Source organism: Seriola aureovittata, chromosome 3 (assembly GCF_021018895.1).
Source record: "Seriola aureovittata isolate HTS-2021-v1 ecotype China chromosome 3, ASM2101889v1, whole genome shotgun sequence".
In the NCBI taxonomy this organism is placed as follows: Eukaryota; Metazoa; Chordata; class Actinopteri; order Carangiformes; family Carangidae; genus Seriola; species Seriola aureovittata.
The window spans coordinates 9,961,549-9,983,854 of NC_079366.1; the positions used below are offsets into that span (position 1 = coordinate 9,961,549).

General features: G+C 42.6%; 1 protein-coding gene across 1 annotated transcript; it reads right to left on the reverse strand.

The window, feature by feature from the left end:
• Positions 1-1,612: 1,612 nt before the first annotated feature.
• Positions 1,613-21,032, reverse strand: LOC130163079 (lysyl oxidase homolog 4-like). The gene is made up of 16 exons (XM_056366978.1): positions 21,014-21,032; positions 20,570-20,620; positions 19,184-19,452; positions 18,474-19,096; positions 17,526-17,737; positions 10,829-10,867; positions 10,477-10,684; positions 9,963-10,143; positions 8,281-8,435; positions 7,988-8,155; positions 7,236-7,398; positions 6,904-7,147; positions 5,854-5,969; positions 5,335-5,471; positions 2,739-2,850; positions 1,613-2,619 (listed from the first exon to the last, which is right to left on the reverse strand). The coding sequence occupies exons 2-16, from the start codon at positions 20,575-20,577 to the stop codon at positions 2,549-2,551; spliced, it is 2,706 nt and encodes a 901-aa protein (XP_056222953.1). The 5' UTR covers positions 20,578-20,620; positions 21,014-21,032; the 3' UTR covers positions 1,613-2,548.
• Between the last annotated feature and the right edge of the window lie 1,274 nt (positions 21,033-22,306).

Here is a 22,306-nt window from a genome sequence, read left to right on the forward strand (position 1 = left end):
GGACTTATCCGCTGCGACAGGCCCTCACCCCAAATAACAGGCAGAGATGATGGGACTGATAAAAACTTCAGAAACTTTATGGACGTTTCGACAGTACACCGGCTGACCGATGTGGCAGTGCACTGGGATTTGTCCTGGTAGTCGCTATGGCCAGTCCAACTATGTTGGAGAGACCTCTGAGAGTTGAAAGGCATGAAGATGGATGCAGAGTTTGTTCTTGTTTCTGCTTGATAAATTTGTAACATTAGCTTTGCAAACAGGCCAGTATAATTTTATCTTGTTTTCTAATGTTTGTAATAGCTAACTGGTTAGTTAACAGGCAGGTCTCACTTTGTGTGTTCGGTAACATTAAATTACTTGCCTATGGACATTCAGCTTAATTGCCAAGATACGCTGTTGGTATGATGTTAGCTATGATGTTAGCAGGAGATCTGTGAATGTCGCTGTCTGTAGCTAGTGTGCTGGCTATGGGAAACCGTCCCGTCCTCTCTGCAAGCAGCAACAGTAGCTGAAGTTTTATTTTGTTGTTTGCTCTGTATCATGTCATCTATTTGTACAACATGCAGAAGGTTTGTGTTTTGGATTGGATTTTGGATTTATTTGGTTGGATGAATAATTCAAAATGCTATGCCAGGTAATGTTACCTCCTTGTTAGCTTAGCTACAAACCTGTGGCCCTCTGTTTGGTCACTGTAGTTTTGTAAAAACAATCTAAACAACTAACTCTTTCTAGTTTTTACTCTGCTGTGTTTATGGTGCTGTGTTTGTGTGCACGTCATTTATTTGATGACGTTTTATAAGGTTTGTTTTGCTTCAACTATGAGGGTATCCGCTTCCACACAGTAGCCCATAAGACACCACTGTAGCAATACATGTCCATAAATATTTGTTTAGCTGTTGAGTTCAAATATCAACAGTCTGTCTCAGGCTCCAGCACTGCTTACTCTACCTTAAGAGTAACAGCTGACAGCAGCACTCTCACCACTGTGCTGCCACTATCACTTAAAGCTACTTTTTTTTTTAAGTTTGCTATTTCCTTGGTTGACTTTGATTTATGTACTATTACTCATTTGATTTTAATATCCCATTTTACTTATTAAACATGAAAATTATATTCTGCTCTTAACTAATAAAAGGCAAGAAAAAGAAAAAAAAAAGAGACCAAAGAAAGTCACATATTTAAAGTATAGCCTATTAATGTGACAGTGGGGAACTGTGAGTTTCCAGTGTTTGTATGTGTTCAACAGTGGGATGAGGTTGGAAACAACCATAAAACATGGGTTAGCGCAGGCTCCCTGGGAAAAGATGGGAAATCCAGGACTTTGCTGTCGAAAATCTCTGAAGATCTTTTTTAAGTCTGCTGATGGAAGCAAAGAAGTCTAAATGCTGTTGTGATCGGACTATCAGACTTGCATGAGCCACTGTGTACACTCCCTGAACTTCTGTTAGGGATAACTTCATTATGTCATTTATCTTTACTACATGGTCAATTTAATATGGGAATCTCTTTTAGCAAGTTAACAGATTCCCCAAATCCTCTGCAGAAACTGTAGCATTAACTATTATCTATGTTCTGCATTATAAACTCTGCAGTCAAATAACCATGCCTCACATAACCATACAGTTTGTCAATCTGACGTTTATTCTTTCGCTACCATTACCAAGTACTGTTAAAGGCGCAATACCGTGGTACAACCAGATCTCATCTGATGTTACCGATGTTAAACAGGTAAAGAACAAACAGATGAAAATATTTATCATAATATTATTAACAATACAAAACACAGCCACACAGGGACAAGTTTCAACTCAAAAGTACATTAAAATTCTGCATAAATTAGAGACCTAAAGAACAATATTCCAGAGAGGTAATATAAAACTGTACATGACAATACATTTGCAATACATTACAATATTTATTCAAATACGGCAAAATAGCACCAAAAAATAAAAAATTCTCATTCAAAACCAAGAACCACACAGTTGTAACAGTAAATACTGCATTTTGTAATGTGAACAGTGAAAGCACAGAAGGCATGTACAGAGTTTTGTTGACAGTCTGTTACCTGTGTTGATATTATATGGATGACAGCCTGGTGGTGTACTGTAAAAGCAAAGGATGTGTTGTACTCATGTGCCTTCATGTCATTACTTTGTTAACTGTGGTTATGTTTTGATCAAGGGAATTAAATTTATAAAAAATTCAAGACAAGTTTTTGTAAAATTGTAAACTACTCTATGTTTTATCATGGTGACACGATGCTTGTGATGGCCTAGTTTGGTCTTCCTCTTTCTACATTTCTTCTTCTATCTCTTTGACTTTCTAACAGGAACAATCACTGCTGATGACAATCGATCACAGGATCTTAATTAGTCATTTTTGCATGAAGTCCCTCCCATACCATCCCAGTTTCCCACCCTATTCCCTCTGACCCTCATCTTTCAATTTACTGGCATGTTGTTGTCATTAACCCTCCTTCCCCGGACATGTTGAGGTGTGGTGAAGAGTTGTACAGTTGTTCTGTCCTTATATATGCATGTTCTTTAATTCACAGGAAGTTGTTGGAAATCTGACGTTGGTGGTCAAACAAGTCCTCTACTTCTGCGCTGTAAGCATCACCTGAAAAAAACAGAAAAAGAAGAAAAGTGGAATACACAGTAGAAAATAGGGGGAGGTATATATATGATATGTCGAAAATGAGAGGGTTCATGTGCACTGACAAAGTCTAAACACTGTACCTGCATGGCATCCGGACATGTAAACTCGTGCTCCATCGTACTTGCACCGACAGCGCATCACGTTGTTCTGGAAATCAGACTCAGCCATGTCTAAAGAAGGGTTGACCTCAACCTGTAAAATAAAAGAGATAAGATGCTGTAAGATTAAAATAAGTCATACACCTCAGAAGAACCCTTTTAAACCAGCTGGACTACACACACACACACACACACACACACACACACACACACATATATATATATTTATATATATATATATATATATATATATGAATATATGAATATATGAATATATGATAAATATGAAACTCATCCTGTCCTTTTCCTAGATACAGACCTTAGTTAAAAGATTTTCTCATACTCTGAGTATCTGTGCAATAACAGGCACCATACTGTCTATTTCTATTTAAATTTTTAGGACAAACAAAGCTACCCCCTGTCCCCACAGCTCTTCCCCCTTGTGACTGAACCACTCACACAAACAGTAAGGGCAGCCCAGTGTATCTTTCCTACTGTACAAGACAGGCACAGGCATTGTATTTCCCCGTATGTGGATGATATTTTGTTATATTTGTCAAGGGTATAAGTCTTCTTTACACATTCACTTGACCTTTTTATTAAAGACATATCGGCATATAAAAGTAGTTACTGGTCTATGATTCCTTTACCTATCTGGGAATAAAGATTGGTTTTTCGCATTAAAGTGACAATTTGTTGATTAAGAGGGTATTATGGGTGGGAATATTTCTGGGCTGAGAGCAGTGACTTCCTGGAGTCTCCACTGAATGTACCTTTCTGTCTAAGTCTGGGGTGGCTTTTCATAAAGTAAGGGAACAAGTGAGAAAGTAACACTTTACTTCAGACAGTTAAAAACAACCATGGAGCCCAATGAGAAGCCGCAGGATTGTTCTCTCCCTTTCTATATAGCTCATGATGTATAAATTGAGGGTTGAAGTGATGCATGACATCACTTTCCACTGTTATCTCCCTGCAGGAAAAAAAGGCCCCAAGATGCAGATGACAGTTTTGGGTTTGGATTTAAGTTGCAGCCTATCATTAGGCTGCAGCCATGGTTGGTTGCCATGGTTTGTTGTTTTCCACCCTGTCTGTCTGACTGCCATATATAAGAAAAGCACACAAATGAATTTTCCTGATGCACACATCAAACAGATAACCTGACCACATATTCAATAAAGCAACCCAGTTTCATTTTTTTACGTACAGTATAAATTTTGTGGTTTCAATTAGCTATATTTACAGAGTAAGATTTAAGACTTAAAATATTCATTATAATGATTCTTTTTCATTACATTCAGCCATACAATACTTACAGCCAAATTTGGTGTGAAGAACTTCATATATTTTTTAATATTGAATGTTGAGAACGGCCAATAATTTCAGCACATACTTTATTGTCCCGGTGTAAAACACCATATTAAGTTGGTAGCAGTTGATGCTCTTCTAAAAGCTCTTGTAATAATGTGACACAAAGGGCCCACAGCTGGTTTTACAGAACAATGAAAGGTTGTCACTGTCATGTAAAAGGCAAAGAGGTTGTGCAGCTGAACGGCGTAATCAGGAGCAATCAAGCTGAGGTGGACGTGACTCATCAGTTTAAATGTATGGTCCTAAAAATGGTTGCCACCCTGCGACTCTTGGTAAACACCCAGCTGCATGAAAGACGAGCGAGCATTTGTGCCCTCCCTTAATCTCGCACTTCTTACACAAATTTATGAGCAGCTCAACTACTGTTCAACCACAGTAACGACCACAAAGTGCTGCCGGGTCACGTCGCCATGGCAAAGGCAGATCCCTGCTTTATGGCATATATGTGGTTTTATCTCTCAAAACGTGGCTCGTCGCATGTGTACTACTCATACAGCGCAGACGGACCACTCCTGTATGTAGCTTACGTACAGTCCATGCACCCACATGCAAGTCAAACTTAAACATCTTGATTTCATGTAAACACTCAGAAAATAATTAGAAACTGTAAACATCATCACTTTGCTGCCACTAAGCTGTTGGGAAAAAATAGAACAAATGACAGAGAGGGAGGACAGATGAGTAGGTCACCACAGCAGATTGGACGTCTAGAAAAAGGCGAGACATGTGAATAGGCTCAGCTTCCAAACACAAAAACTCGCTCTGTACAAATTTAAAGTGCTGACAGAGCTTTTCCACTGCCAATAGGCCCGTACTTTCTGAGAGGGTGTACTAATAGCAGGTCTACTTTCTATATAAATCCAGACTAAATTCACTTTCCTTAAATACGCACACACCCTTAAAACTACATACATGCTGTACACCTGAATGGCTGGAAGCACAGCCAAGAGCCATTTAGCTGAAATTACAGTCTTTTATCACAGCTTTTATCTCATGTGCGCCTTCAGATGTTGAAACACCAACCCTGGTGTTTGCCCTGTTCTTTACTTTTTCTTTTTTCACTTTCCTGAACTTAGCGATTGTGTAAGATAAGTTCCGCTCTTTCACCATGAACAATGAGGTGTGGATGACTTTTTTCTCTGCTTAATTTGTTCTCTATAGCCAACTCGACATACTGTATAAAAGAATCTGGGTAATCGAGCCTCCTGACCTGGAAGATGTATTCACCAGGTCGTACGTCTGTGATGTCGACCCACTGACAGTCAATGTCATGGCGGTAGGTGTCCCAGCAGCCAACTGAGATACCCTGCTGTCCCATGTTATAGCAGGCATACCGCTTATGGATACCTGGAAGAAAAAAACATATGAGGAACAGATAAAAAGAGATGACTATGATGTGTAAATTGTCTTTGCTGTCCATCACTGTGGATTTGAAATTCTACCACGAAGCTGTAATTACAACAAAATGATTTAAAAGCCTGAGCTTTTTTTGGGCAATATAAAATGAATAGAAAGGCTCTGAGCTGTATAAAGCAGACTGGGCTTTGTAAAGCCAAGATCAATTTGGGCTTGGCCTCTGATCTTACAGCTGACTTAGAATGCTCATTATGGGATTTCAGCTTTGCACTTTTATGTACCCATGATCCTCTTGTTGTCACGATTCTGCTGTCGTTTCCAGATTTCCTTCAAAAAGCAGATTTATGCAACATTAACCTGTAATCTGTCTCACCTTCGGGGCAGTAGGTGTCCTCCAGACAGAAGCTGGCTTTGTGGCCTTCAGCCACCTTGGTCCCGTTGAGGGTGAGCAGGTCGTAGTGGGTGAACACCTCAATGCTGTGGTAGTGCCTGAAAATGGGATCAGCGTGGTAAGATTAATAGATGAAGGAAGTAAATAATGATAGAAAGTCATAGAAAGAAAGTTCTCTGCTGATTCTGATGCTGTTTTTGCTGTTTACAAGTGTCACCTTTATCATTCTGTGAAAAAAAAAAAAAAAACGCAGGATGACGTGTATTTGAAATATAGCAGTCATAAATCCTGTTATGTTGTTGCGAAGACGTCAAACAGACACAAACAACAATTGTAAAAAGCACAAATTGGCAGATATCAGTTTGGTGTTGCCCTTTCTCTCATTATAGAGCCATTCCCAGAACAGACTCTACCAAAACTGAAAGTCAAACCATGTGTTTGCTGGTTGGGGAGGTAGTGATTGGGCTGTGGCTCGGAGACACAACGAGCTGTGCCTCTCGCTTTGGGACACGGAACCACAACCGCTGAGATAAGAAGCCAGGCTGCTCTGAGTGCAGTCATGGCTCTGACTGTAACAACTGGGTGACCAGTGAGGAGGATGTTTATTGTAAACATAATTTTGAAGGATAAAAGTTTGTGTTTATTGCGTGAAATAACAGACTTTTATACGTGTTAGGTTATTTTTAGTCCAGATCTTGAAAATATTGCTGCACTGTGCTGCACCCAGTGATCCAATTTCACTTACCAAATCTTAGATTCTCATTCATCTCTTGCTGCAGACATTTCATTTTTTGACCTATGGTAGCAACTGTTATTTTTGGGGGGTTTTTTTGTACAATGCTTCTATTTCTTGTGCCACCTCATAATGATGCCCTTCCCTGTGCCATGGAGGAGGTTAGGCAGGTTTTCTTTTCCGACCAAACCCTGCAGCAGCTCTAATCACCGTGTAGTTAATCCCTATCTGGGTTGAAGGCGTAAAACGACTGACTGTAAATGTCTGGTCCAGGTTAGGGATCCTCTGTCTAATCTTACCTGTGGCACTGGTGCCATGTCCAGCTTTCTCTGGTGGCCCGGGGTCGGAAGTCGGCACGACCCAGGTTCATGATGCGGGAGGAGAAGCGCAGCAGGCGGCGGTGTCCGTAGGGCCAGTTCATCCTGGCAGCGGAGGAGGACAGGCAGTTCTCCTCATTAGCGCAGGTCAGCAGGTGGAGGGGTCGATCCTCCAGGTAGGCCGTCTCTTGGACGAGCTGAGCGTCCAGGACAAGGTCGGGAGCAGCTGCAGGGGGTCGAGACTCAGAGTTTACTTCACAGTCATTGCACAACAAATACAAATATGCCCGTGTGTTTGCTGGTTTTGGCCTCACTCTCTACACATGTGACTCCTGCGGCCCTGCCGTCTCCTCCTCTGGGACAGTAGACATTTGTGTTTCTGCGACACTGCTGGATGGACATTTCATTGCCAATGCAGTGAGTCCCGCTCAGAACCACCTCCCCAGCATCTGCAGAACCAGGCCAGTACCAGGTTTCCTGCACAGGCACACGAGAAGAAATCATTAGAGCTCATTTGTGCGGTTGTCTTAAACACTTCTGGAATAATGACAAGAAGACGTAAAAAATATCAGCGGTGAAAGCAAATAGCAACCTCTGCTATATACAACGAAACTATTTATAGGAACTATCAGAACACATTATCACATTTTCCACTTTCTTTCACAATTTTAAAAGGGCCTGTTAAATGTTCCCAGCAGCCCCCCTCAAAACACACTCACACTGCCCTTTCCATGCACACTTCTATTTTCAGTTTGTTTGCTCTGTGAATTTCTCCCGATCTCTCTTTGCCTCACTTTCCCTCTTTTATTTTCGGTGTGCTGGAAGTGGACGCTTGAGAAGCCTGTAATTACCTCAGGCCTCGGTAATAACACAGCGCAGACACAAAAACAGCAGGACGGAGAGGGAGAGACAGAGAGAGAGAGAGAGAGAGAGAGAGAGAGAGAGAGAGGGAGGAAGAAATATAGGACAGATGCTTAGAAAAGGAGAGAATGAAGCAGAAACTTAAAAACTAATCTGATGCAGAAAGAAAAAAAAAAACATCAACATATTGTAATCTGTTGCTCACCTGATGAGCTCTTGAGGCGAAGCCCAAGCCCAGCTGTCGACAGACCACCATGGCCTCGTTGATGCCCCAGTTCTCACTGCAGACGGATCCCCAACGCTTCACTCCTCCGACCTCCATCAGCACCTCCACACGGCCCTCTGCTGGCTCTCTGCCTCCTGCCAGACGCACCTGAGTGTGAAGGGAGGAAGAGGTGTTTGCCTGTGAGTGATACTGCTTCACAGCCTGCCTCTGGATATCTAGGCATGTTTTGTGTGTGTGTGTGTGTGTGTGTGTGTGTGTGTGTGTTTTCTCACCGTGGTCTGCAAGCCAGTGTTGGGCACATTGCAGCGGATTGCTACATCCTGGTTGTGTTTGCAGCTGTAAAGCGGCACCACTCTGTAGTGGCACTCTGTAATCGACTTCTCCCTGCCTGTGCACTGGACACTGTTCATGTGGATGGGACCAGTACCTACAGAAGAGGGCGTGGAGTGACAGTTGATTGATTCACATGTCTCCTAGTAACCATAGGCCACATGCAAAGAGACTCACTCACACACACACAGGCTACATTAAAGTCTCTAAAACCTGATGGCTGCAGCCACATATGTCCACAGAGAGGGATTAAAAGCCCAGGCATGATCGGAACCTCTGATGTGGCTCTGAAACTGAGCTTAGCCAGAGAGCTTTCTGTCTAAATTACTGTAGTCTGTGCTGCACACTGCACACCAGGGCTGTGCTTTCTAAACCAAAATAGATACCAAAATGGCAAAACAGAGGAAAACCTTTGAACACATCTATGTTTGCGTAGGTGTGCGAGGCCAAGGCTAATGCTCTTTAAAGCCTATAATTTGGCCTTAAATAGCTAATGATGTCATCAAATCTAGCTTTGAGTTCTCTGACTGCACTACCCATGAGCCTTCACATGCCTCCTGCAATGCAGACTCACCTCTCGTACCTTATACAGTATATTTGCACGACTTTTGGTAAACAGGCCGGAGGAATTAAAAGCCACAACGCTCCTCTCTGACATTCAACCATGTTCATTATTGAGCGAGCAGCACCAAAGCACCTAGTTTAATAGAGCCCTAAAAGTAACACTCAAGCGGTTTCCATCACTACTTCATTAAGTAAAGTAGAGAGACGGAAATGCACCCACCATTATAGGACATGCTATGTGCTCATTTGGGCAGAGGGATAATGGGGGGAAATGAACGTGATTACAGAGTTACTGCAGGGGTGCAGCGAGAAAAAAAGGACAATAACTGAGTGTGAGAAAGTGGCGTCTATGGTATTTCCTAGGAAAATGCTTCACTGTATTATTGCTACACAATTTAGTGACTATATTTTCATACCCACAACAAAAGCATGGCCAAAATAATCACATCTTTCCTGAATGTTTGGTCGTGCTCAGTGCTGATTGCCTGACATCCTGGCTTTCAAAGCTGCGCTAACTGTTCACATACAACAGGTTTATTTTGACAACAATACATGGTCGCTGGAACCTCCTAGCATAGTTTACACTTGTATAATTGGTCATGGGTAGGGTTCCTCGACAATCAGCTTGTCCGATAGAAGTAGCAGGGAGGCTGTAAACATTTTCCCTGGGTTTATTTGTCTGCTCGGGCCCATGGTTCTTGGAGTGCTGCGTTTAGCAACAGACGTTTAAACTGAGAAGTGTTTAGTCTGAAGTTATCACTGAGCTCAACTGATCATGCTCAGGGTTCATGGTGAACTCAGGATTCAAAATCTGCGCCATTTAACACATAACTGATAATCATAACTGATCAGCAGCCAGGGGTCTTTATTGTACTCTATCACTTTCTGAATAACGATATCTAATAACTTAGGCAGACAAAGAAAGACCCAGTTATAGATTTGTTTTAAGATACTGTACACGTCTAACTAGGAACGTTGAGTAAAGTTAAATGCATCTACAAAGTGCAGTTTGACCTAATGTACACTATGTGTGTGGCTATGTTTATGTGTCCTATCCTACCCTGTCCCAGTTGAGCCTTAGTGAGGGCCTCTTTGGCTGTCCCGAAGCCCAGCTCCCTACAGACCACGCTGGCTGCAGTCATGTCCCACAGGTGGTCGCACACGGTGCCCCACTTGCCCTCTTGCAGCACCTCGACACGACCCTCCCCAAGACGGGGCCCCGCCTTCAGGCGCACGATAGGCTGGAATGAAAGAGGAAGAGCGTAGGTGAGAAGTGGTTTGGAAATCTTATTCTACTTTAAAGCCTCTTTGGATCTGGTGCAGTTACCTCCTGTTTGTGTACAGGTCAAACAAACCAGATACAAGGTTTTAATTAGAAAACTTAAGAGGTGCTGGGTTTTTGCTAATAATAGCTGTTTCCCCATGCTTCCTGTCTTTATGTTAAGCTAAGTGTCTCCTGTTTGTAGCTTCATATTTACTATACAGACAGGAACTTTTCATTTACTTGCTAACGTTTTAATTTTATCACTTTCAATAACAATCTATATTTTTCAACTGTCCTCCTCGACACTGACCGGGATGGCAGGTGGTGCAGGTACTCTTCCATAGCGTGCAAACTGGGATCCGGGGACGCAGCGGACTACAGCATGCATGCCCCCCTTGCATGGGGCATCACTCCGGGGGAGGGACAGCTGGGCCTGGCACTGTGACAGAGAGGGCTCCAAGCCCTGACACTGCACTTTCTCCACCCAGTAGGCCTTTTTACTGATCTGCGTCCTCAGTCTGGATGGGGGGATGAAGAGGAGGAGCAAGCAGAGAGACAGACAGATAGAGATAGAGATTTATGATTTTATTGATCACATTACTCATCCTCACCACAGGATATGAAGTTATTATGCTTTCAAAGCGAGCAGATGCTAATTTTACCTGGAGGATGGGTCAGCTAACTTGGAGTCCCACAGTTTCCTGAAAGACAGAGAACATCACACTCTGGATTTATTTCAGATTACAACTGTGCATCTTTACATCCAGTAGACTGAACAACCAGCTGTCCTATACACTCCCACGGTCTGCTCCTGTGCCCCTCCCTCCTGCCCAGTCTCCTCTTTCCCCCTCAGTCATCCTTCCTTCTCGTCCTTGACATCCCTACTCTTCCACTCCGTCTATCAAACCTTAAACAAACAAACCGAAAGCCGTAAATATGAAGGAGACACAACATGCTGGAGAGGGTGTGTGTTTTTCTGGATAAACATATCCCTCATGTAAGAGACAAAGGAAATTCACAATAACAAATCACATAACCCCACATTTCTTTCTTTCTTTCCCTCTCAAACCACCACCCTCTTGTCATAACTTTTTTTTTTTTTAGATCTTCTATGGATATTTCTGTTTCAGTGTTTGTCTATATGTCTGCCGCGGATGTCTGGTTTTGGGCATGCATGTGGAAAAAATAACTAAAAACATGAATAAACCACTATACATTAATCCCCGCAAGAAGCCCAGGTGAGATCTGCCAACTTCAACAGGGTTTTCATAACTGTGTCGAGTTTCATGGGTACTACCTTAAACTAGAGTCAAATCCTAAAGGGAAACTGTGTATACACAAAATGAGGCTCCCTGTGCCTGGGCACACACACACACACACACACACACACACACACACACACACACAGACATGCTCATACACACACACACACATGCACAAGAAAAATGATTCACAAACCAGGCAGAGTCTGGGAAGTGTCCATCTGTGACACACACACACACATACATTAGAGTTGACCACTTGCATCAGCCAGTGCGACCACAGACAGGTGCAGCATGACTGACGCCCTTCATGAATGTGCCTGTATTAAATGAGTCACAACACCAAGTATAGACAGGAGGAGAGTTTACTCTACGACCAGATTCATGATGCAATTAAATATTTAAAATAGGAGATGTTTCCTCTCCAGGAGAACCAAAGTACCCTGGTATTCCACAGGTTATTGATCCACTGAGGGAAATGTGTTTGAGGCTGGAGGGGCCTGTAGGGAAAGCCCACAGCAGGAATCCTGAGCCAGAGAAACTTCTATATGTAACATGTAAACCTCAAATCATTTATAATCCAACAACAGACCAGGCAGTGATGGGCAAACTTGTATGTATGTTTCCTTTCATGCTATATTTCCACCCTCATATAAGTTTACACAGTCACATATTAATATGTTGTGACAGCAGTGATGAACTGGAATTTGGACAACCAGTCTGGTCCAGACAGCTGGCTTCTTCTGGTGGATAAAAGTGTTCAAGTCCCTCTTCCACCATGTGCAGACTCAAAGTTGTGAGATCTGCAAAGAAAGGTATTGTACTACAAATATCTTAAACCTACAAAAATGTATCTTTTTGGCCACGCTGTGAACGGGCCACTGACATATCATGACCTTTTCAGTTGATATGGCGAGCACATTTACTCTCTTTTAGCTCTGTTTGGTCTTTTCCAACTCCTGAGAAAATGATCTGGCTCCACTGAGCAGGTTGTGCACATTGCGTTTTTTAATTAGCTACCTGCTGCATCTGGAAACGGGGTTGGTAAGAGTGCTAAGAGCCATCTATTCTTGCCTTATTTCTTCTCATATTTCTTTATCTTCTTGCCTTCCTTCCCTCTATTTTGCCTTTTCATTCACTCCACTTTCTTTTCTCCTTCATTCTTTTCCTCTCTCCCCATTCTTTGTTTCATTTCTTTCTTTTTTCCTTGCTTCTTCTCTCGATTCTTTTTCCTGCTTTGCTTCCACCTCCTCATGGGAATAAGACACATAATAGCACAGTGATGGATCTAGAAACACAGACTGTTTCAGGGTAGAAATTATAGATCCTATGACTTTTCTGCGGTTTAAATCTCTCTATATATGCGTGAGCTGTGCATGGCGTGCTGGTCTATCTGCTTGCGTGTGTCTGAGCTTATCTGTATTTGTTTGCACAGTTTAAATTGTTTCATAATTTGGTGGTAAATCAAAAAGAGAGCGACAGACTAGTGGGGGGTGTTAGTCCACGGTTTGTTAGAGGTGGAGGAGGAGGAGGAGGAGAAGGGGGGCGCTACCCATATAATTGCCTGTTCGGCTTGGCAGTGTGCTGTGCGGTTGAGCAGTAGCATGTTGGTTCACACACTCCAGACATGGAAATATGCACGTACATATCAACTTTCCCTGCCTTGCCTCTATAAAAACAAAGCTCTTTAAAACCGTTGTTACCCAACACTGTGACTGCATGCTGGGAAACACAGAGCGAGTGATGTAAGACTGAAGTTTCTGTGAACTTGGCTACTTTCATGAGAATTGCCTAACTTCACAGGAAGAGGAAAAGCATGTTCTTTTGGTTGTCAGATACATTTCAGTTGTCCTGCAGCGAGCTGAAATAATTGTGTGATACTCTTTGTCCAATCGGAAACACAGGTTGGAGCGGAGTTAAGGCTCTCTCAGGCTCATAAGGAGATTTAAAGGAAGGGAGGGGAACCACAGCATAAAGCCTCAACATGACAAACAGGTTGTGACCGCAGTACTACTGCCGAATCCTTTTAACCTGGAGAAGACTTCCTTACTTCTCAGGATCTTCATCTCGATGCCAGGTTTTTTTTTTATGCAGCTCTGACCACACAATCCCATAAGCCACACTGGAGAGAGGGGCTGACTGTCAGGAAAGCAGAGATGCAACCTGTTATTATGCTGCATGAATGCAAAGCTGCCTGACTGGAACAATCGGCTCACTCAGGAGACAGCAGGTTGCCACACTGAGTTCAAAGCAGCCTCTAAACAGTCCCATCAACCTCCATGGAACAAAACTCAAAGGGGTCATAATGATCTTTCCATGAAATGTGGGTTTTAGTATAATTGCCACTAAGGAATTAAACTTGGCCTTAAAAAAGGCTGTAACTGAGGACGGGAGAAACAAGGAGCAGGGGGTGAAAATAAATGAGAGGAACTGAATAAGTTACTGTGAGCCTCAAAGAGAGTGTGGATCTGACGAAACAAGGGAGCTGGAAAATGGCTTTAGCACTTGCCTTTTGTAAGCACGGCAAAGTGGGGGGAGTATTTAAACATCTGTAAAAACGCACTGAGCAACTTAACAGGCAGAGACAAAAGCAAGTCTCACCAAAAAAACAACCAAGGCCATAGTGGGAAATGCTGACACAGCAAAGGCGGGTGCAGCAGGTTCAGTTGAGAGAAGATTCTGGATTAGAGGATCTCTGAAACCATAATTACAGCTGTTCATAAGTGGACTCAAACCCCAAACAAGAGCAGGCATGGACGCCTGCCAGAACAATGAGTATTACCAGGAAGATGTAATGTCACTGTTGTCGTGAAGATTGAATGAAAATTTGGCCACTATCACTTTGGTTACTGTCATGCGTAAGGTACTGAATGTCACAATTTAAGTCATAAATGTGATCTTTGCACATATGTATTCAAACAAGTTGATAGGGCAACAACTTGTGAGTCCCACTAACAAGACTAAGCATACAACCATACTAGCGGCTCTTGGAGGCTTAGCACAGTGCTGCTTGGAGCTAAATGCTAACATCAGCATGCTAACATGCTTATAATGGCAATGTTAACATGTTGACATTTATATTGTTTACCATGCTCAAGATATTCACAATCTTAGTTTAGCGTGTTAGCATGCTAACATGTTCACAATGCTTATGTTAGGAAGTAAGTTACTGTCTGTCTTTTATTGAGCTAATGTTTGGTAATTAGCACTAAACAACACAAAGTGTAGCTGAGGCTAATGTCATTCGTTTTCGTTTTACAAGTATTTGCACAGAAACCAAAGTATTGGACAAACTGAAAATTGAATGCTAGATTAAAAGTTACTGATTTGCAGTTGTTATAATTAATGTTGAAGGGGACCATAAATATCTGAATGTGACAAAGAAAAAGTGTCAACATCTTGGTAGTGCTAGGGGATCACCAAAGTTGCACCATGGATTTCTGTACCAAAATTTCATGGAAATCCATTGAACAGTTGTTGAGACATTTCACTGAAAAACAAAGATGACAACGTCATGGTGGCGCTAGACTAAAGTTTAAAACATAACTAATCAGTCTAAAGAGTGGTCGACACACAATAATATAGGTTAGCTCTGTTACAGTTTCAAAAGGAAACATTTTCAAAAGCGTAACCCACATAAACATCTGACTCAGACCACTTGAATGAAGATGCCAGAGATCTGCCTTATGCTGCTTGTTCTTTTCTGCTAAAAAGACATTTCTACCCCCCTCAGCTGTTTACTGTCGGACAAAAATGGCTGTTTGATTCATCTCCCACGTAGCTGGGTGGAGGTTGACAAAAAACAAACAACAGTCTCTGGCCTGGTCCCGTCTTTACGCAAGCTGCTGGTTGTGTTCTTGGCACAGATGAATGCCGTTGCTCCTTGACGACCCTGAGGTGTTTTTCAGCAGAATTAGATTTAGAAATTTAGCATGATGGGCAACTAGACTCTGATGTTTTTTGCTCCATGACATGAAGGATCTTGTAGCTTCGCGAAAAGGACCCACTTCAGTGAAAGTGAAGACAAAGTGCGTAAAAGTCTCACATCACTGCATCTGAACTACACAGCTCTGAAGAAGCCCTGAGAGATAACACACTGTGAGAGTTATTAATTCTGAGGCAATGGCGGTGAGCAGGGCAGCCGAGGAGAAGCAGCTTGTATCGAGCTGCCAAGCAGAGCAGACTCAAGGGGTAATTATTGGCAACACGGAGAGACAGATGGTGCAGGGCAGGCCAGTGGTCAGTACAGTCGTCCTGTTAGCCAAGCCATAAAAAGACCTCTGTGGGCAGACAGACGGACACACAGAGGGTTGTGTTTGCGTGTGCACAAGCATGTGTGAGTGTGTTTGTGTGTTTATTTGCGTGTGCACGTGGCTCTTGGACATAGTTTATGTAAGGTCTTGTAAGATCCTGTGTGATGAGGGTGGAGCGAGGGATGTATTCGCGCGTGTGTGTGTGTGTGTGTGTGTAAGTGAGGTATTGAGGTTTGGATGGTATGTGTGTAGGAGCTTTGAAGGTTTGTGTAAGTGCTTCAGGGGGTATTTATGGCTAAAGTTAGACAGATGAGTTGGATTTATGGGGATAAAATCAACATAACAGTCTGACATTATTAGCATAGTGAATGATTTGTGTTTGAGGGACAATGAAAGAATTATGAAAACATTAACAAACAGAAAGCTTAAGTCCTGCCTCTTTTCCTCGTGAGCCTCCAACTCAGTTCGTTTTCTCATGAAAGGTTTATTTTTTCAGTCGGTCTGAAAAGCTGTCACGTGTCTCTGGCGTTATATGCTAAGCTAAATGTGTGTTTATGACTGTACCTAGTAAAATTTTAGCACACTGTAATTTTAGCAAATGAAACCCTATGATTGTGTTGCTAGGATTAAATAACTATGGCTCAAGTTTTCAGATTTTACTGACCAGTACATACCCAACTGCATTAAGTTTGGTTTTGCCACTTGGGGGCAGCGACTAGATGTGAAAACAATATCACCTTTTAGGTTGATTCGGTGAACGGACACGGAGGAACTTCTGCGTTTATGTGTTTGTGACGTGTTTCTGTCCACCTGATGAATGTAAGTCCAATATTCACTCAGCTTTTAGTTCTAGTTTGGTTCCTGACAACTCCTCAGGGAAATATTGGACTTTTTAGCTACTAAATGCTCCGCTACGTTCACCAGTTGTTACTTTATCAGCCTGCAGATTGGCGCTGGGCTGGTGTGTCGGGTTTTATCCTTTTTTTTGGTCAGGTCAGGATAAGGTTAGGTTCAGGTTAAGGCAAGGGGAAACAGATTTCGAAACCTGCTGTGTCTGGAAAAACATTATATATGGCAGCTCTAAAATATGATTGGAAAACCCAAAAGCAACTTTTCAGAAAAATAAAAGGAATCCTATTGAGTTATAAATGGTAGTGAAAGTCCTGGCCCTCTTTCAACTAGCTAGAAAACATGCCACTGCTTTATTATACAATGCTGTTGTTTAATCTGTTAATTGGTTTAAAATTTATGAATGTAATTTGTGATTTAATGTGATTCCTCTCTGTTCGAGGATTACTGAGTAATGATTGTGACAGATCCATACAGAGACATTAAATTGCCTCTTACACGCCACTCTACATTAGAAAGTGCTGCTGTGCACAGTTCTCTAGGAGTTTCTTAATTATATGAGATTAGAAGCCATGTATGGGAGGATTCACATGAAGACACACACCATTATGATGATGATGATAATCTTGTAGTCTGGATCTGACATTAATAACATACTCTCTCGAACTATTTTAAAGGCTTGTGTTGCACTCTCAGCCAGTGCGGCAGACTGGACTGGCGGCCACAGTGGACATGTTGTGCCAAGTGTGGTCGTACTAATGACAGCAGTTGTGGTTAACCTCTACTACAGGGGGGGTGGAACAGCAATCCAGGCATGGGGCCGCCTAATCCGTGAAGGGATGTGTAGTTCACCACAGTTTTCCATCCATTTCATAACCACACACACACACACACACACACACACACACACAAAGAGACACACATCCATTTGTACACACACTCTCTTTTTCACCCCTCTCCTGTCACTCTGCTGTGTCCACTCTCACATATTTCACCTGTAGCTGTTTTGGTCGAACGCCTCGGCAGCAGGGAATCCTAACATGCCACAGACGACACGGCTGCTGCTCAGGTCCCATCCCTTGTTACACACATGACGCCACCTCCCAGCATGCTTCACTTCCAGCACTCCCTCCGTCACCAGTCCGCCATGGTTGCTGGACAGCACAGGCCGTAGACGAACCTCCTCTAAGTGAACCCTCTCAGATCCCTGTCCATGAGAAAACATGCAACTTTTTGACTGATAAAAACATGACAGATAATCCAAGAACTGCTTTATTTTATTTAAATCTGTACAGACACAGGATAGAAAAGGATATTTTGTCACACTTGCATTACTCCGACCTCAGCACACATCCACCAAGCCTTTGTCTTGCTCTCCAAAACAGGATTAATTCAAGTTCATACACATGACTTCATCTATGCTCAGGCAACACATTGTGTGACTGAATATCTGCAGACGCCACCCAATCGAGAGAATGATAACATGAGATGACGTTGATGCTTTGTCTCTAATCATCACACTCTCTAATCATCTTCGTTACATACTCTGAGCAGCAGGAAGGAAACTAACAGAAAACACAGAGTTTGCCTCCTGTCGGTTGACGCACTGTGATGATTACAAAATGGTAAAGAAAGTGTAAACTCTGCCAGTTGAAAAGAAAGAAAGCCAAACACAAGTGATAAATGTCTTGCAATTTCCTCTGGTATGAAGTTCTTGCACGTTTGAAGAGTCGGAGCTGCTGAGCTATTGAGCTGCTGGTGGTTAAATTAAACTTCAGGGCCCGCTGCTGCGTATGAACTGGATTTCTAGAAGGTTTGGTTTTAGGTTTGTCTCTAATTATACGTTTCCACAAATGACATTTCTGTAGGAGAGTCTGAATAAAGTTAGATTGGGTTGCTGCTGCTTCTTTGGTGTGTGTGTGTGTGTGTGTGAGTTTGTTTACCTGTGTGTAATGCGCATCAGTCTCCACTCCCATGTCTGGATAAACCGGGTCTGGTTCAACATGGTTACCACTGAGCTGTTGATTTCTGTCGCTCCTCCGCTCAGACTGGCGCTGGGAATGAGGCTGAGTATCCCGTCTCACTCCCTGTGAACTGGTCCTGTCCTGCCTCTGCCTGTAGGTTGCACCGTTTGCCAGGTGTGAAGGGAGCTCGTGCCCTTGTGGCAGAAGCGGGTTCACCTGCTGGCTTGCTCTGGAACCGCCTCGACTCCGTCGCAAGATTTGGATCTCGTGGCCATTTTCCTGTGGTGAGATGCTGCTGCGACGGGAAGTAGTTGGGTTGCGATGGAGGGCGATCTCATGGCCTCTTGCAGAGGAGGAGATGTGGGCTGGGCCTGCAGGTGGACCTGGTAGGTTTCTCTGTCTTCCTTGGCTTGGCTGCTGCCTGGAGGATGAAGGGGCCTCCTGCAAGGAGACAGGGGGGAAGCCAGGCCTCCTCTCTGGACTGCAAATGACCCCAAGGTCCTCAGCGTGGGTGCAGTCATTGACTCCCCACCCATTGGAGCGACATTCTGCAATAGAGAACTCTGTGCCCATGCAGTGCACATTGTCCAACCAGATCAAACCTAACAACAAGAAAGGCCGGTAAGTCATTGAATAAAAACATTATTAATGAGCAGGGAAGGTGGTCAAATACTCTTGGCTGGACTTACCTCGTCCCTCACCAAACTTGGCACTGTGTGCCCAGGTGAAGCTGCGTTGAAAGCCCAATTCTCGGCACACCACATTGGCCAGGTTAAGATCCACCTCGTCATCACACACGGTGCCCCATGCTCCATTATAGAACACCTCCACACGTCCCTCATTTGCATTGCGCCTGCCTACACCTGCGAGACGTACACGCACCTCCTGGGCCGACAGAGGAGGAGGGTGGAGGAGAAGCAGGAGGAGGAGTGTGGACAGGTAGCTGATGCACAGCATCCTGCGGAAAAATGGAGAATAAGGAGTGAATTGGAGATGATGGGGATGAAAAGGAAGCTGCTGTGATGCGAGGTAAAGAGAAGTACAGCAGTACAGAAAGCAGAGAAGGTGCATGTAAAGCAAGAGTCCCATAAATAAAGATGCACAGTTACCACAAAAATCCCCAAAATCACGCAAAGCAATGGAGCTCACATTCCTTACTCTGACAAAACATATAATTAGAAAGTGCTCCTCTAACCCTAATGGGACATTCCACGGTAAAATGAAAGACTGATAGATGTTTTTTATCCTTTAAAATAATCAGAGTCATTTAAAAGACAGAGGCTTGAGAAACACTGTGAAAACGGAGCCCTCCATCTGAACCAGTCAGAGCAGAGGGAGTAATAACTGAAGCTAAAAGTAGCCTCTCCATCCAGCCAACGGAAACTTTGGCTTTCCGCAAACCCTCAAGTTTAGCTGCATGTATTTAGCCAACAGACACAAAAGCAAATAAACACAGTCAAAAAAATGCTCTCACACATAAATAAAGCAGCAGGTTCTGCGTCTGTGAGAGACAGTTTAGTTAATGAGAAATGATTAATTCATCCTTGGTCCACCTCTAAAACCTTGCTCTTCTAGTAAAGAGGAGGAAGCTGCAGATAAGGAGCAGTCTGTGGAAGAAGAGACCTGGAGGATGAGAGAAACACCTAACAGTGACTTAATCCACCCAAGGGGGTCAGGTTAGGTTCAGGTTAAGGCAAGGGGAAACAGATTTTGACACCTGCTGTGTCTGGAAAAATATTATATATGGCAGCTCTAAAATATGATCGGAAAACCCAAAAGCAGCATTTCAGAAAAATAAAAGGAATCCTATTGAGTTAAACATTACATATGGATAATGTGCATTCATAACATACGCTCACTGAAGAACACACATATGTGTAAGTAAAAGCAACATCTCCGACTACTGAGTGCTGAACTGAATTGATAGAGAAACGAATGTGGGTGAGTTCAGGTAGCTGCAGGGATGAAATCTTGGATTGTGGAAGAAAGATAAACCGAACCAAAAAAAAACCAAACAACTGACAAAAGGTAAAGTAAAGAGACAAGAGGGAGAAAAATGCTGAAGTTGAACTCACCTTGCCATTGAGCTCAGCCTGGAGTCACTGGGAGAAAGAAGGGAGAGAGCTCTGGAGGAAAAGAAGGCAGTGAGTTTGGTCCTGCTGTCTCTCTATTCTCCTCTTTTCCCTCCCTCTTTCTTTTTCTGTCACTCCCTCAGATCTGTTAATTCATCCATCCCTCCCCTTTTCTTCATTTAGGTAAGCTTTTTTTCCCCCCTCCTTTTCATCTTGTCACGTTTGTCCTTTCCATCACCCATCATCACCCATCAAACAAAACCTGGAAAAGGGAAACTGACCACGGAAATTAATTCAAACACAAAGGAAATACAATGTAAAACACAAATATTGTATCTATTTTTTTTCGCTCCTCAGCTTTTACATTTGAATATAAACATGTAGATGATTGTGGGATAATTAGTGCATCCCAACACAGTCCTGTTAACACGTGTTTTATCTACTTACCCACCCTGCAGCAGGTTCAAATCAAACCAACCCCTTTTTTTGCAGGCTGGTCACGTGGTTGAAAACACGGGACACGTGAGCTCAACTTATAAAAGAGCATGATTTCATAAGTATCTTTTTTTTTTTCTCTCTCTCTCCTTAATTCACACACACGCACACACTTAAACCCTTCAATGAAGATTCATTTTATTGTCTGTGTATCAGTGTTACCCTGTCCTCAGTGTCATCTCATCGTAAACCTTGATGTGAAAAGTCACTTTCCCCCTCTGATGTCTGAAAGTGTGCACACACACACACACACACACACACACACACACACACACACACACACACACACACACACGCACACCCACACACCACACACCCCTGGCACCATCCCATACCCACAGTTAGTGGTGTCATGAAATAAATACTATGTGTGCTGCAGTAAGAAAGGAGCAGCCTGTCTGAACTCCGTCTCTTTGCATGAAGTTCAGTTTCATAACATCCTCAGTCGTGGCACCTCCTCACTTCTCTCTAAGAATAGAGACGGATGTTGGCTCCGTATTTAAATGAAGAAGAGCAGATATTCCCAAAGATGAGGTTAGAGTGCTTTAACGCTTACAGAGCTAAACATCTCTAAAATTAAACATAGGAGAAATCCATGAAACTTACCTACAGCGATTTATATAATGTGTCTTTAAAATTCATAATTTTGATTATGCGTTGTTATTTATCACTTTTTATGTTGCTGTGATGCTTTATCAAACTTTATCTTCTCGAGGATTATATAGATTTTTTTTAAACTTGCAGTGCAGTCTAGCATTCAAATATGAAAACATGAAAGCTATTACAGTAAAGTCATTTGAACTGATAGTTGGTTCTTTAAAACAAATACAACAATTTTATAAAACATATTAGTGTCTCCAAAAATATTAAGCTTATTATAACATTTTAAATCATTTATCATGATGGAAAAATATTCCTAGTAGATTTTTATTCTACTTTTGTGGTGGAGGACAGCTGACTGTTACGAGATGTGACAGAGAGGAGATACTGAGGCTCAAGAGCTCGCTCTAGTGGAGCAAATCAGTGCTGTGGTCGAACGTTAGTCTGACATGGAAAGTAGCTTCAAAAGACCTTCCTCTCACTTGTTTTTAGTCCATGTTTTACTATTTGTATTGTGCTGTATATTATGTCATATTCGGTTTATTTCACTAAGTGCAAGTCAATTATTTGTAACCCAAGAATTGATTTTGTATACAAAGAATTGATTTATTTCTATGACCGCAGCATTTTTGCCACCAGATGACG